This window comes from Malaya genurostris, chromosome 1 (assembly GCF_030247185.1).
Source record: "Malaya genurostris strain Urasoe2022 chromosome 1, Malgen_1.1, whole genome shotgun sequence".
Taxonomy (NCBI): Eukaryota; Metazoa; Arthropoda; class Insecta; order Diptera; family Culicidae; genus Malaya; species Malaya genurostris.
This window is the reverse complement of record NC_080570.1, coordinates 35,472,132-35,488,824: the sequence shown is the minus strand read 5'-3', so window position 1 is coordinate 35,488,824 and position 16,693 is coordinate 35,472,132. Positions and strand designations below refer to the sequence as shown.

At 38.9% G+C, this 16,693-nt stretch overlaps 1 protein-coding gene across 1 annotated transcript in view; it reads right to left on the bottom strand.

Moving 5' to 3' along the window:
• Positions 1-16,051, bottom strand: part of LOC131436936 (uncharacterized) — a 73,278-nt gene extending 57,227 nt beyond the window's left edge. The window contains exon 1 of the mRNA XM_058605941.1: positions 14,639-16,051. Coding sequence (XP_058461924.1) covers positions 14,639-14,738 — 100 coding nt within the window. The 5' untranslated portion in view covers positions 14,739-16,051. The remainder of the gene's footprint in view (positions 1-14,638) is intronic.
• Positions 16,052-16,693: the final 642 nt, after the last annotated feature.

Here is a 16,693-nt window from a genome sequence, read left to right as displayed (position 1 = left end):
TTTTTGATGTAGAAACTGTTCGGCTGTAGTTGAATTTGATTTATTTCAGTGGACCGGAAGACAGAAAAATAAACAATTTCCGTAACTATTAAAACTACATTTCGCCGAAGGGGTCATTTAGCCGAATCGTACCTTATATGATACGATGGTATATCAATCGGGTATAACTCTTGTTATCTTATGTTATTTCACTAGGACTTCACTTAGTCGAATAAAATAACTTTGGGTAAACCGGACAAAACAAATGAACCTAGACTGATGTGATTTCAGTGCATTCGCGACCTTCGACCGCCTTAATCTGGTTCATCTATTAGTAACCGTAAATAAACACTTTTAATAAAGATCCCTAGTCTGTTTGGGCAAGTAATATGGCTTTCGGCGAAACGGCTATCGTTCATTTCAGTGATCCGGAAGGAAGAAAAATAAACGAAAATTTTAACTGGAACTATATGGAACGTTCAATAAATGTCACATCTGCTACAACTCTTACGTCGAGTATTGTTTTAATATTAACAGTCGACATGTTATGGTCTCTCGATCCCCGTTTAGCTTTATGTCACTGTTTTCCAAAACCGAGAGTACTCTGTAGAACGAGCGTTAATAGAAAGACAAAACCACAGCGGACAAAAAGTATCGCCTTGTTCTATCTTTTTCTTGATGTTAAAAGTCCGGAATCTTAAGCTCTACTGTTGGTTATAGGTAGAGATGTGCGCCGCATCCATTCGCTTTTTTTCTGAAACTCCCTTCGAAGTTTTTCGTAACTTGGACTCAGAAATTTCTGAATATTTTTTTCTGAATTGCTATATAACGTAGCTTAATTATCCATTTATTTCAGTTGTCGGTAAATGTTTCCTTTCCCTTTCGACTGGTCAAAACCAACGTCCAAAGTTTGCTCTGTCTTCTTTGGTACCAAACCGTATGTGGGTTAACCATCAGTAGCAACTGAAGCTGTCATGTTAGATAAAATTGCATTTGCATACGTGGGGCAAAACGGATCAAGCATATCTGCGTACCGCGCGGCTGTGGTTACTTCGATTCAAAAAAAAAAAAACAAACATAGAAACCACACGCGTAGGAAGAGTGACATCTGTTGAACGAATCATTTCGATGCAGGGCGCATTTATGTGACTTTCTTACTCATCAACATTGAACCATGTAAATCTCTGAATATAATTAGCGCTAACTCGAAAGCATTGAACCATTCTGGAAAAAAAGGTCAACTTCGTGAACCTGTTTGCCCATTAGATATGCACATACCCATAATTGTTTGAAAAAAGGGGGTAAGCATCGAGGGCCCGATCCCTAAGAAATATAAGGAAAACCACATTCCCACACAAACGCTTCACGCGATGACTAAGCCGCATCATAAATGCATCGTCATCATCATCATCATCATCGTCATGTTCGTATCTGCAAGCAGCATCAGCCGACCGACAAGAGTAAATCTTCTGCTTGGGCCCTTCTTTCTACATAACGTCAAGCACAGGTTGCACAAATGAAATTCTTCGGCGAGGTGCTCCAAAGAGGGCCAAACGGGGAATAGCGTGGTTTGCAGGCTCATCCGAGGGGTCTTCCATCGGGTAAGATTGGATTTGTAGAAAATATATTGGATTGAGTAGAATTTAACCGGAAACAAACTGATTTACGACATTTTATTCTGAGCGACATTGGGCCTTCATTGACCTAAACGTCAGTTCCAAGTTGGACTGATGACCCCTTGTTTAAGCTGCACTCTTGGAGCTCACGCACGCTTGGAAAGTATTCCAAGAAAGGAAAAACGAAGACCGACAACACGAGATCGAGATCCCTGCTGGAATGAATCATAATTATGAAAATATTCGGGTAAATTTATCGATTCACAAATGTACAACGGGAAACGTTTCGGATACCGAAGAATAAAGAGCTGTAAAGGTCTGCGAAATGCAACGAATGTGCAACATTGTCACAAACCGGAAAACAAGTTTCCGCTGTTTATTCTCCAGTGCTAGTTGTATCTTTCAATCTTGAGATTCGTGCGACAATGTCAAATGTGCAAGGGATGAAAAACAAAAATTAGTAAGTCATCAATTCAGTCATCATACCTCCAACTATCATAGTAACCGTTGCCAACAACAGAAATGATCGGTTTTGAATCGCTTTTACATGGCTCAATAGTCACGGCCTTCTAATTTATGCCAGTGTGAGCTGAAACTGAACTGTAATTAACACCTATTTTCCTATACCAAACTAGTAACGGTTTGCCATCTGCCTTTCACTTATTTCAGTTGGATCAAATTTTTAATTGAACTTCGGTTACCATAGATGAATTATCTGTTTTCAAACTTGATGACCGACTTAGCAGGCACCATGAGGTCATAATTGTATGCAGCATTCAGAAGCATCGAATTTCCAAACCGGTACCGAAGATTATCGACTTTGGAGCTGCTAATAAGTATTTACCGCAATTCATCAAACTGATTCTCGTTAACTCATCCACAAAACAGCCTGTTTTTCATTTTTTTTTTGCAAACAGTCAAATTTTTCACTGTTAAGAGAAACTGGAAAGTTGTACGGGACGCCGCATTGCCCGACGCCAACAAGTCAAGATAATGAAACACGTTAAACCTGTTCCAAGCGGGTAAGAGGCTTGGAGGTAGGGGTTATTGGCATCCGCACTGGTAATTTTTGGATGCGGCCGATGTTGTTTGCTTCGAAGACACCATCTGATTCCATCGGTCAGGATTCGACGACCTTCGGTCACGTTCCCGTGTTCCTTCAGTATGGTCCGAGAGCTGACCAATGTCCAACAGGGAAACCTATGAAACGAAAAATCAGCCTTGGGAATTTAAAACACCGCGAATCAGTAATAAATGATGGAACAACATCAGGCAATTTATCTCAGTTTCATCTCAACTCGAACATTTTTCAATGTTCAAAAATTCAACATTCAAAGATTCAGCCAAGTCAAAGCTATGATGCAAAATTGAACGAGTTTTCGTAGAATTGTTGTATCCATCCCGTATATATTCTTATCAGTCTCTTCCTTCACAAGATTGGCCTCAAATAATACTACTACGATTTGAGTATCATGAAGAATTCAATTTATAAATAGATAAAGTGAAGTTTGCTTGACATTTATTAGAAGAGATATTATTGATTTGAAAATTTGAAACCCGGAAATCCTTCAGTTGTTCAATTTTACGATGATTTACGAACCATATGAACAAGCGGCATGCGTTGCAAGTAGCCACAGGCATTAGGCGAAAGCACCGAGCTGGCATTAAATCAACACTAATAGGACATACGTGTCATATTGTAACCTCAATATTGCGTTTAAGCCATATATTTGTGTTTTAATTGCCTGAAACACTGTAGTTACGTAGCTTGGTATAATAATAAAGTACTTATATAGAATTTACAACCATTAGCAATTCCATTTATCATCCATTGTCGAATAAGTATAATGTTTTTTATATCGTTTATTTTGATGATTAGGCTGTTTGCTGGGATATTGGAAATTAACTGCTCAGTTTACCCGGTGAAAACATAACAAGAACGCGAAAAGAATATGGAAAACTGAAAATAATTTCTTCGAAGTGCAGCTTTTCATGCATCAAGCAGCGACGAAAGAACTGCCCGCATTGTATCTTATGCCGTTTTTCATTGAAAAACACTGGTGGCGTGGATTGCTCTGATTTTGCACTTTCGAGCAGAAATGCAATATTTTGACGGTGTTTCATTGCCATTTCTGCTCGAAAGTGCAAAACCAGAGCAATCCACGCCACCAGTGTTTCTCAATGAAAAACGCCATTACAATATAACGGATTGGAAAAAAGCACAATTTTATGGGACAAATTAGCAATTAGCTTCACCGAATATCTGAAGTGGAAGTTTGGAAATGATGATTTCATTTCTCTTGTCTATCCAGCTAAGTCTGCTTCAAGAACTAATAATCAAATATTTCGACTGCTTATAAGAATTTCCTGAACAAAAAAGAAGTGATAAGGGAAGGGTTCCAGGTTCGAGACGCATCGAAGGCAAAACATAAATCATAGGAGCTAAATGTAGGGAACTACTCAATAAAGACATTACACATTTACGCAATGACTGTTCTGAGCAGTTTTTTTCTTGTCTCTACAAATCTGTTTTGTTAATGATAAAGAAGAAATTAAAACGGATAAAATTTATTTTTGACATCAAACCATAACTTATGTTATGATATGTTTAAGAGCATCAGCAAAAGTCGGTCTAGGGCTGAAAAGTCACCACTTGTGGCTGAACACCCAATTTAAATCTTAATAATTTAATTTTAACTCATATTCCAATAAATAGTTATTTAAAAACAAAAAAAAACAAAAGTCTGTCTTTCCATTTTGACATTTGTACATTGGATTTTGTAATAACATTACTAGTGCCAAAAAAAAGCAATCAATCTCATTAGCATTAGCATCAGCATTATTACAGCTGAATCTTTCACCTTTTGTGGTTTTATATCAGCTTTACAATAGCATGCAGGATTGATGAGTATTCAATGAAAACTCTACATTTGTATAAAAAGCTAAAATAAGACCTCGTTTTGAAGCTTATTGATTACTTGAGGTTAGCTCTTACAATGAACCGAATCACTGGTCCGTTGTGATGTCGTTTTAAAAGTGAAGTCCAAGCTCCGCATCGTGATAAAGTACATGGTGATCCGCATCGTGATAAAGTTACATGGTCTAATGGTCTATTGAGAAAAAACGCATGTAACGTTTCATAACACCTACGATTTAGTACAAGTAACAAAAAATAACACTTTACATAAAAATCAAACATTTCATAACGTAAAAAAACATTAAAACCTTTTTTAATACACTTGGTGGTGTGTCGATGCCTTTCTCATATTACTTATATTTTTAAAACCTAGATCACTAGATCACTAGAAGATTCTGTCAAGAACTTTTTTTTTCAAACTTGAATAAAATTGAAAACTTTCTTTGGGTATAACTTACCACAACCTTTTCAATTTGTAAACAGTTATGTCAAGTAGAGTGACTATAATCAGAGTGGCGACAGCTGTTCGTTTGGAATGACAGCTACCAGTTCCAAACGAGCAAACGACCTGTCAATTCAATGTAAAGTTAATGGAATGTTTTTTATTGTTGCCAGCATTACGGATGAGATGTCGTCACTCTGGTTATAGGCACTCTAATGTCAAGTTGATATAGATTTGAATATGGCAACCCTGCACGCTATAAAAATTGAACAAAGCACACTGTGTGCTAGGCGGTGGTGTTTTCTTCTTCCGTACCAGCACATTCCGACGCGTACCTGATTTGCATAATTTTGTATGACAGTTAGAAAGTTTTGACACTCATCGCTCTATAATGAAGAATCTGGATGAAATTGCGCAGTATCTTTTTACACTGAGAGCTTTAATTTGAATGATAATGTGTGAAAATCGGTTTAACCTTGGCTGAAAAATCGAAGTGAGTTCCATATTTGGTGCTTTACTTCACTATTACCGGTGCGTTCGAAAGCGGAAACCGGGGACTAGTAGTCCCAAAGTAGATTTATATATGAGCATGAACTTAGCGAGGCACCTCTCAGCGATGATAACGCAAATAGGTGAATAATTTTTCTCTAATTAGTTACGGTAATTTTGAATTTGTTGCTCATTTTTTTTAATTGTTTGAGTACTTCGATAAGTTCATATGAAGTTAGCGAAGCCCCCCTTCCAAATATGCTTCAAAACAAATCAAAGCCCAGTGAATAATTTGTTGCTTATTATTATTTTTTTCGATTATAGAGGTTTTAACATTGTGATCATTCACCTCTTCGGGCCAGAAAAGTTTTTTGACCCTATGTGCGGGGTTGGGAATCGAACCCAAGTGGACAGCTTGACTTACCCATCACGCTATACCCGTTCCCCCATGTTGTTGCGTATTAGTTACGGCAACTTCATATGAACTTAGCAAAGTATTTAAAAAAATTGAACAACAAATTCTAAATTACCGTAACTAATTAGCAAAAAATTATTCACCAGTCTTCGATTTCTTTAGAAGCATATTTGGGAGAGAGGCTTCGCTAACTTAGTGAAGTACTAAAAAAGAAATTGAGCAACAAATTCAAAATAACTATAACTAATTAGCAACAAATTATTCACCTATTTGCGTATACGCTGAGAGGTGCCTCGCTAAGTTTATGCTCATGATTTATATATCCACTAACTAATAAGGACAACTAGATGAATTCATCAAATTATATAAATATAAATATAAATTTTATAAAAATTTGCACCTCGTTTCGCCATCAGTTTTGAAAAAATACTCATGAAATTGAAAATTTTTCACTTATCGTGCTGTAATACCGGAATCGAAAGCCGGATCTGGATCAACTTTTTTGTGAATTTTTAAAGAATTTCAAGACCTTTTATTTGCATCTTATTTTGTAGAAATCAATTAAGAAAATTCCGAGAAAATCGAGTGCACATTTTCTCATAGTTTTGCACATATTGCCTTGTAATTCCGGAACCGGAAGTCGAATCGGGATAAAGTTCAATAGCAGTCTATGAGACCAGAAGACCTTTGAATTGAAACTGAGTTTGTGAAAATCGGTTCAACCATCTCTGAGAAAATTGAATGACAATTCAGAAGTCGGTTTTCACAGTGATCGCATAGCCTTTCCATATAAGTTCATTCGTTTTTACATAGCCTAGAACAGAAACACGCTCTAGAAAATGATTTTTTTTGACAATATCCCGTAACTCCTGAACCGGAAGTCGTATCCAAATTAAATTAGAGTACAATAAAGGATCGATTTTTAGTTTGAGTAAAATATTTTTATCATAATTTGAAAGAAAAGTTTGTGGATAGCTTATTTTCAATACACTTCTTAACCTTACGTCTGCTTAGCAGTTTATGTTGAACCGTTAGATAGCGTTAGCAGTTTACCAGAAACTGCTAGCGCATTAATGAGTCAAAGACGAAACGTTAAATATACAATATTGTTAGATGTTTATTTTCAGTTCAGTCTATGCTGTCTTCTCAAATAAATAGTATCTCACTAGGTTATAAATAACCGTTCTATTAATAGTTTGGCTCACGTTCACCCCGTCCCTTTGGAGTTACCCGATGTAACCTTAAAATTTCGTCAATCTTCTTGTTTAGATTTTGATTTTTTTCCGAACAGTACTTGGTCACTTGATTTTAGAATATTTTAAATCCTAATTTTGTTGAAATTAGAATAGCTAGAATTGGATAGTTAGAAGAGAAAAACTTCTCTTTTAAATATCTTGTTCCAATGTTCACTATTTTGTTAACAACTCAGTAGTTGCATGGCATGGTCTTCTTTTTCGCAGCGCCAGAGAGATGTATCAAGTGATGAAATCTACGTCAGAATGTTTGAAAAATGTTCAATTGTTTGAATTGGAAAGCGTCATAAAAAAACATTCTATTTCAGTTAGCAAGTGGATTGAATCTATATTGCACAGAATTTTCTTCATAATATACTGTTCCGTATCTGGTTGTGCTTGTTCGATAACAGCAAAAAAAACAGGAAACATTCCGAAAGAGGAACAAATCCTGATCTCGTATCTTGTATCTGTTTTCCCCCGTAGGGTTATAACTTATAACAGGCACCCATTGTTCAGTTACTTCAGTGCATTCGAAGCCATCAAAGCAACCACAGACGAGGAATCGAACCAATTTGGTTACCACCGTTTCGGTCCGCTCTAGGAAAAGAAGGCAGAAGCGAAAGAAAATTGCATAACCCTGCAAGTAAGTAACCATAACATTATCCGATCATAGCCTAGCTGCTGCAAGCCAGGCTAGAAATGGTTCCTCCCGTGATATTGTCCCGTTCGGTTGTGCTGCTCCAAGCGTCCATCATTCGGATCAAGTACGGCAGGGACTAGGAGGTATAATAATGATGTGCGACTTCCATGCGGATCGATTGGTACGGGGTTTTCTGTGTGTGGTTGGCTGACCGTTGGCTGCGGTTGGATGAACCGACGACAGGCATAGCAACCAAGCAGAATTCCACTCGCTAATCGATTCGCTTGCAGTTTTCACGAATGGAACTCGTCCAGTATGAACTTTCTTACCGGTATCGAGATAAACAATGCATGCCAACGTAGGGCCGCCGTTGGCAAGAAAGAAAAAAAAACTAGAACATGGCGAACATCGATTGGCAGCACGAATTCACCTGAACGATGACCGGGACGGAAGTTGGTGTGCGGTGGTCCCTTTCTAATTGGAAGTTACAGCGCAATGATGAAACCGTAAGGAGTCTGGCGTGGAGCGAGCGAGTTTACCCTCTGGGCTCGCCTTTACCTTTTATGGAACTGGAAGTTGGAACTGTTTCTAACGAGAGGCGATCTCCTTTTTAGCGATAGCACCGTCGTCGTGTTTCGTGTCCGAACCAATTTCGAGGAAACCACCACTACCTCTGGGCTCCTAATGAGACCTAGAAAAAGGTAAAACTTGATTGTTATGGACTTTGCCGTCGAGACTGTTATTAGTCCTCTGGACCAGCAGAAATGTTCCAGGATCACGAGAATCCTGAGATGAAGATCGGGAAAATATGTATGAATTAGAGCAGAAAACCTTGAAAGATGAAAAAAAAATCGCCACAGCTCCCGCAGATCATGACTTCGTAAACGGATTGGGACGTTCGTCCACTCGCCGAGTGCAGTGTCCGATATGCCTGTGGACTACGAATGTATGGCAATGGGATGCAATGCGTTGTGCGGACTACCGGCTACATCGAGTAAAAGCCAACAGGGAGAACTCTTCGGACGGACAAAAGTGGAATAACGGCAACGAAAGAGGACAAACCAAACCGAAACCGAGTTTAATGGGTTGATTGGGGTTTTTGTTTTCTTGTTTACCGAGTGCTACAAAAGTTTGTTGGCTTTATTGGAAAGCTCCATCCAAACAAAGGATTATTAAGATAATCTGATTGGTGTGTTAGATTTAATCGCCTTGACAGATCGTAAGATTTACAGCCGCGTCCCCCTCCCGCAATTCAAAACACAACACAATTCCAACCGCTTCACAAGTGTATGCAATTTTTCATCTAATTCGATTATGAAGAAGGATCGACTGTTTCGTAAAGTGTTTTGTGTACACAAGTAGAGCAAAGTACAGACTTTTCAATGATGGCTGCACCGGCATAAATTATTACGGCAAGCAGCAACAGCCAGTACGTTGCGTGTTGGGCTGAGTCCAGCGACGTGTTGAGGAAAGTGTGAATTTTTAAATGAAAACCAAAAGATGAGAGAAAACAGAAGAAAAAAATCATTGCATGCGAAGAAGACACGAAGTGCTCTCGTGTTCTTTTTACTTTGTTTTTCTCTTAATTTCGACTACAACAAAAACAGCCACACGCTCAAAAGACCCCTTAAGACCAAAGCAAAGAAACTGAACGAAAAGGTGAAGTGCATAAAGCATGCAGCAAGCACAGGAAGGGTTAAAACCCCCCTCTAACTTAGCCATGTGCGAGTGCGAGAAGTAAAAAAAAACATTAAAACGTTCAACCAAAAATTAGCTACTCATCGCATAGAAAAGTTAAGTCGGGTTAATTCAAAAATAAAATTTCACCTTTCCATCCATCGGATTCGGAGAGTGGCGCCACCGGATAACGCAATGGTATCGACACATGAAACGACGTCACAACTATAGAGGTTTTGTTTTTGGCGAAATGTGCACGCATAGTCAGTCAGTTCGACATAACAAACACACCATTAGTTTATGAACTCAGATCTACATCGGAAAGCAGCGTTTTGTTTACATCCAGCCAATGGCATTTCGATCGTACGCAATGTGGGATGCCAGCCGAACCGAACGTTTTTTCCATACCTACACACATCCTGGGAGTGAGATTTACAAAAGAAAAAAAAACAAGTGAACTTCACCTCCTGCATGACTGGACCAGAGAAGCATACACTCCATTCGAAGCGGATCATTTATTTTTGTTTGCTTGTTTGCCAGCCATCCAGGCGGTATCCCTATGTAGTGGTTCTATAAAAAGACAAACCCATAAACAGTTCTGGCAGTTTCTCTTCTTTCCACACTCCTCGGTACAATAGTAAGGGGAAAAAACAGCTAAATCCGAACCTAGCCAAACCTCTAAGCACATGATCAATTACATAGGGTCCGAGCAGTGCAAAACTCACGTCGGTGACCTCAGAGTCAAGTGATTTACGACAGGTTAGAACGCATTGCATTCGAATGTGGCATGAGAATGTATGAACCAGGAGGGCCAGGTCACATTTTCTCGCATCTCCAGGTTTAGAAAAGTCTCCTTAATGACTACGAATATCTGTCCCAAAAAAAAAAGAAATCGTTTGTTTCGAACTAGTAGGAATCATGTTTCTTTGTTACAAACTATTGTTTTTTTTCGAATTCGAGCATGAATGTTCTAGCCTCGCCATTTATTGCAAAATATTCCTGCACTTTTTTCGGTAAGTGCAGATTAAAAGATGATAGCTTAAGTTATTATTATCGGTAAAAAATTGGGGAAAAGGATTGCTAAGAGTACCGTAATAATCGAAAGAGAAAGTAAACAAAGAGAATCTTTCAGAACATTTTATACAGATTTGATAATATCGTTTCCACTTGAGAAACCTACAACTGACTCGGGTAATTTCATCGAGCAAACAATTTTCACGAAACGAAAACTCGATTCGCACTCAACAACGGGAATGTGAGCGAATTCGATAGAAGAACCAAATTTGAGACTGACCCGAATGGTTCTGAACTAAGTTCAAACAAGCAATTTCAAAGTAGTTAGCATGGAAATTGGACTAAGTTAAAACACAAAAAAACCCTATGTTACACCCACAACTTACAAAAAAGTAACGCATGTAATTCTTCGTAAAACCTATAATTAATAAAACACATGTAAGACTGTGAAGCACTTGTTATTTACAAAATAAAGTATTGCATTTAACACTTTGTAGCATCTAAAAATTACAAAAAAAGTAACGCAAGCTCCACTTTGTAACACATTATCTGCAAAAAAGTAACATATGTAACGCATCGTAACGCTTGTAATGTGAAAACGGATAACACATATAACGCTTCGTAAAGCATAAAACTTGTAATAAAGTAACGCATGTAACGCTTCTTAACATACATAACTTCAAAAAAGTAACACATGTAACGCTTCGTAACACATGTAACGTTCAGAAAGTAACTCATGTAACGCTTCGTAGCACTTGTGACTAGTAAAAAGTAACACATGTATCGCTTTCTAACACATAAAAAGTAACGAATAAAACGCTTCTTAACATACATAATATTAAAAAAATAACGCATGTAACGCTTCGTAACATCTGCGATTTGTAAAAAAGTAACGCATGTAGCGCTTCGTAACACCTACAACTTATAAAAAAGTAACGCTTTATAACACCTATAACTTATAAAAAAAGTAACGGATGTAACACTTCGTAACACCTATGAACTTGCAAAACATGTAACGCATCGTAAAACCTATAATACACAAATAAGTAACGCACGTAACGCTTCCTAATATCATATAAAATTAAAAAGTAACGCATGTAACGCTTCGTAACACCTATGAAATACAAAAAAGTAATGCATGTAACGCTTTTTAACACCTAAAACATCAAAAAAGTAGCGTAACACCTTGCAAAAAAAGTAACGCATGTAACGCTAAAAAACTGGCGCTTCGATATACCTATAATTTACAAAAAATAGCGCAAGTAACGCCTCCTAACATTAAAACAGTAACGCATGCAACGCTTCGTAACACCTATAAAATAAAAAAGTGATGCATGTAACGCTTCGTAACACGTATTACATAAAAAAAGGTAACGCATGTAACGTTTCCTAACACATATAACATACAAAAAGTAACGCAAGTAACGTTTCCTAACACATAACATATCAGGTGTACAACTTTGCTTCCGCCGTTTTTTCTAAAAATTAAAAGCTTCATGGCGAAAAAGTGCTTACAGATGTATTATTCAAAGTATTGTCCGTCGCTAGCGACAATTTTCTCCCATCTTTCCGGCAATTTTCGGATCCCGGCTCGAAAAAAGGAGTCATCTTTTGACGCTTCCATTTTTCCAACTCTTCGAAGGATTGAAAATGTTGATCTGCCAGGCCGTGTGCCATCGATCGGAATAGGTGGAAGTCAGAAGGGGCGACATCTGGGGAATACGGCGGATGGGACAAGACTTCCCATTTCAGCGTTTCCAGGTACTTTTTGACCACTTTTGCGACGTGAAGCCGAGCATTGTCGTGTTGGAGGATGACTTTGTCATGTCGCTCTTGATATTGCGGCCGCTTTTCTTTTAGCGCGCGACTAAGGCGCATCACTTGCGTTCAGTAGCGATCTCCTGTGATGGTTTTCAGCCGGTTTTAAGAGCTCGCAGTAAATCACACCGAGCTGATCCCACCAAATACAAATCATAACCTTGGCACCGTGAATATTCGGTTTTGCCTTCGACGAAGTAGCATGCCCGGGCTTTCCCAATGATTTTCTGCGTTTAGGATTATCGTATCGAACCCACTTTTCATCACCGGTTACGATTCGATGGAAAAACCCCTTACGATTTTGTCTTTGAAGCAGTTACTGACATACACATAGTCGGCGCTCGATGTCCCTCGGTTTCAACTCGTACGGCACCCAGTTTCCTCCTCTCTGAATCATGCCCAGGGCCTTGAGACGTTTTGAAATGGCTTGCTGACTTACTCCCGACGATTCGACAAGCTCTTCTTGGGTTTGGCACGAATCTTCATCAAGCAATGCTTCTAGTTGTTCATCTTTGAAGGTTTCTTCTCTTCCACCACCATGTTTGTCTTCGACATCGAAATCACCATTTTTAAAACGTTGAAACCACTCCCGACACGTTCTTTTCCTCAGAACAGCATCACCGTAAGTTTCTGAGAGCATTCGATGCGCTTCAGCTGCATTTTTTCGAATTGTAACAGAAAATTAAAACTTCCCGCAAATGGCGAGAATTGGGCACATAAACAGACATTTTCGAGCATGAATAATACGAAAACAAGAACAACTGTCACTGAAACGGCGATGACAATTCGTTATCATCTATGTATTTTGACCAGCCTCAGCCGGTACAGCCCCCTATCGGAAAACGGCGGAAGCAAAGTTGTACACCTGATACAAAAAGTAACACATGTAACGTTTCATAACACATAACATACAAAAACGTAACGCATGTATGGCTTCCTAACACATAACATTCCAAAATGTAACGCATGTAACGCTTCGTAGCTCACAAAACACACAAAAAGGAACGCATGTAAGTGCGTGTGATGATCCGTGAAGATTGTTACTGAATGAAATTTTGGCGCAAATTCAAAACGCTGCTGGCGCATATAACACTTTGTAACGCACTTGCTAGAAAATTATGCTTTTGTGTAACTACTAGAAGTAATGCGGTAATGCCTAGAACCTCATTGAAAACTATAGCATGAAATGCTAGTAATTTACTAAATAACGATACATGCATAACCCATCACGACTTACATATCATACTAACAATAACACATATAATTAATTGAAAAATAACGCACGAGACACTTCGAAACGTCGATAACTCTCATGAATGTTACGCTCCGTGATAAGATTACGATTCAGAGGAAAAGTAACACATGGCACGACTAGCTAAAGAAAAAACACACCGTAGATTTAACTTGACGGTGAAGAAATTCGTAGCCATATCGAGGAATTTTAATTGGTGGTTTTTATGTAGAATACAGCTGCTCTTATGAAAAAACTTGTTTTTATTAGTAAATAGTTGTAATTTGAGTGGTTTATCGCACTACCTGTGAATATTTCCAGGATTAATTCGTGGTCTCATCTCATCCGACAAAGTAGAAAGTTACCTACGGTTGAAACGACAGAATCTAAGACAATCTAAGTGAACAATATGACACTCTTGAAATGAGCAAATTCGAAATCTTGGCTTTACTAAAAGAACATATAAACCTAGACATGAAGGGATATATTTGAAATACTATTTAACACAATTTGTAATTTAGTCTCAGCTCAAACATAAACGAGATAAAGCAACATTCGGTTCTGGAATTGCGTGCGTGTGTTACGAACACGACTACATAAGGAGATTTCGTGACATTTGGTTAAGACGGGAGGCGTCTTCGTAAATCACTGGTAACCTACGAGAATCAACTAACTACATGTCAATTCTATGAACAACCTGCTCACTACGATTAGCCTTGCATTTAAAACATGGAAAAACCAAAGACCCCTCAATCCTCACTGTATTCAATCTTTCCACTGAGAAAAAGTATAAGAAGAGATAGTAAAAATATGAATTTTTAAATCGACTCACGTCATTTGTTGTTCATTTATTTTTTTTCTATTGCCCACTCCTGCAGTTTTTAAAGAAATCTTAAAATTGGGCCATTATTTAACTTTGAACAGAGACGATTGAACCCTAGACCAAGTCTATCTATAAACACAATCTTACTCTGTATAAGAAATCATGATTGACAAAAAAAATTCTATGAATACAAATTGACGATTTGGCAAAATCTCTGCAGTTGCGGAAGAAGAACATAAGAATGATACTAGTTAAACACTAAGATATCCAAAACAGTTTCCTACTAGAGACAACGAGTTTACGACTAAATTGATAATTCAGAGTACAGAAAAAAAAACTAACCTTTCGAATGCGACGTGTTATGATGGTTCCCGGTGGTGGCAGTGGCTTCCACCAGTAGCAACTGGCACCAGACCACAGTGGCAAGCAGTAAGAACCCCATCCCGTGTCGAATTTTTATCGTATTCGTCGTGTGGCTTCTTAGTGAGTGTGTCTGATGAATTCAACCTGAGACACTGGTACAACCCACCGCCCGTTAGGATGCAGTATTCCGGCTCATCAGTTCCGGGGCGGCCTTAACCAATGCTCATCGGTTCAACCACCGCTTCACCTTGTTTTCGCGTACGTAATTGCTCTTCGGCTGAAGTCGAAAAATAATGATTTCCTATTTTTCTTCTTCACTACTAACTGTTTGGAACGGATCGGTGTGGAGATTCTATTTTCAGCTACCACTATCCCCCGCCGCTCTGGTGAGGAAATGAGTTTCTTTCAAAACACTTTCGGCTCACACCAAAGCAACAAGAAGCCTACAATGGATATATCTGGCCATCACAATTTTCTTCAACCCGATGCAAGATGCGGAGCTCGTTTGTTGCTCACTAACTCCAAGCTTATTGAATTCACAAACATTATCTGTGGGAGTGCGTTCAAACTTAACGTTATTGCTACCCTTCCATTTTTCAGCATAGGATACAATTACTATTTACTACACACGGAAACAATAACCCACCAGGGTTGTTGGTAGTATCCCACTTTTCCTCCGTCGATTACTGGTAAAAAAATGGCATTGCAAAGGGACCATGATCGACTGCGATCAAGTGAGGCACTAATTAAAAGCAGTCGTTTATTCTATTAGTGGAATTGACCTTTAAATTTCTTCTCCGTTGGGCACTACTCGTCAACCGTTTAATTTGTTCCACTTTTCATTGCTCAATTAAACACACAGAAGAGTGGGTGAGTTCTACTAGCTCATCTCGGACGTTGCCCAATACACTGCCACTTGAATATGCTTATGCTCTTACTGGTAATTGGATCCTTGCAACATTTATCCACTTGATAGCCAAGAACCGAAGCTGGTAAAAAGTAAATGAAATAGAACCCCACGACTGTGTGCATCTTAGCGACACGCACTGCTGGCTGACTAGACCGCCCAATCACTATCAGACCGAACATAAACAATACTTATCGCGACGCAATCACCCAGCATTGTACAAGACGAAGGAAAGTACACTCAACACCAGCAAAACTTACTGCACGCGATAAATTCAGCAAACTGAACGTATTTGGAGAATTTTTCGTTTACTCTCACTGCGCGTGCATTATACTAGACAATGTTGCAGGAGATCGTCACTTTTCACTACTATTCAGTCCTGAACAATGTAAACAAATCAAACGTTGTAAGATCCGCGTAGCACGTTAAACTTATCAAAACCGTTAAACCGACGAGTTCGAGCGCTCTTTCAAGACTGACTGCACTTTGCGAGAGTGCGGGCGGTTCGCAGTTGAGTTCAGGCAAAGATATCATATTAACAAGATATCCAGCTCTCACATTTCCCGAACAAATAATTGGCAACATCCTTTTTTGCGAGCATGTCGCCCTCAGGTGAGTCCGCATCGAATCTCATACATAGAAGCAGACCCTGTCAGCTTGGAGCGATCTCAATCTTCAGTTCAGCAACGCCATCGCACGGCGTCTCATTCAACATGTCATGTCAATTGTATGTGTGCGCAGCCCTGCTATTTTGGCGCGTACGAATTTGACATTTCTCTCCCTTACTTCTATGTATGAGATTCGATGCGGACTCACCTGAGGGCGACATGCTCGCAAAAAAGGATGTTGCCAATTATTTGTTCGGGAAATGTGAGAGCTGGATATCTTGTTAATATGATATCTTTGATAGAAGTAAGGGAGAGAAATGTCAAATTCGTCCGCGCCAAAATAGCAGGGCTGCGCACCCATACAATTGACATGACATGTTGAATGAGACGCCGTGCGATGGCGTTGCTGAACTGAAGATTGAGATCGCTCCAAGCTGACAGGGTCTGGTCAGACCCTGTCAGCACAGACTAACAGACAGGACACTCAAATTAGATTCTTCAATCATTTTAACGGTCATT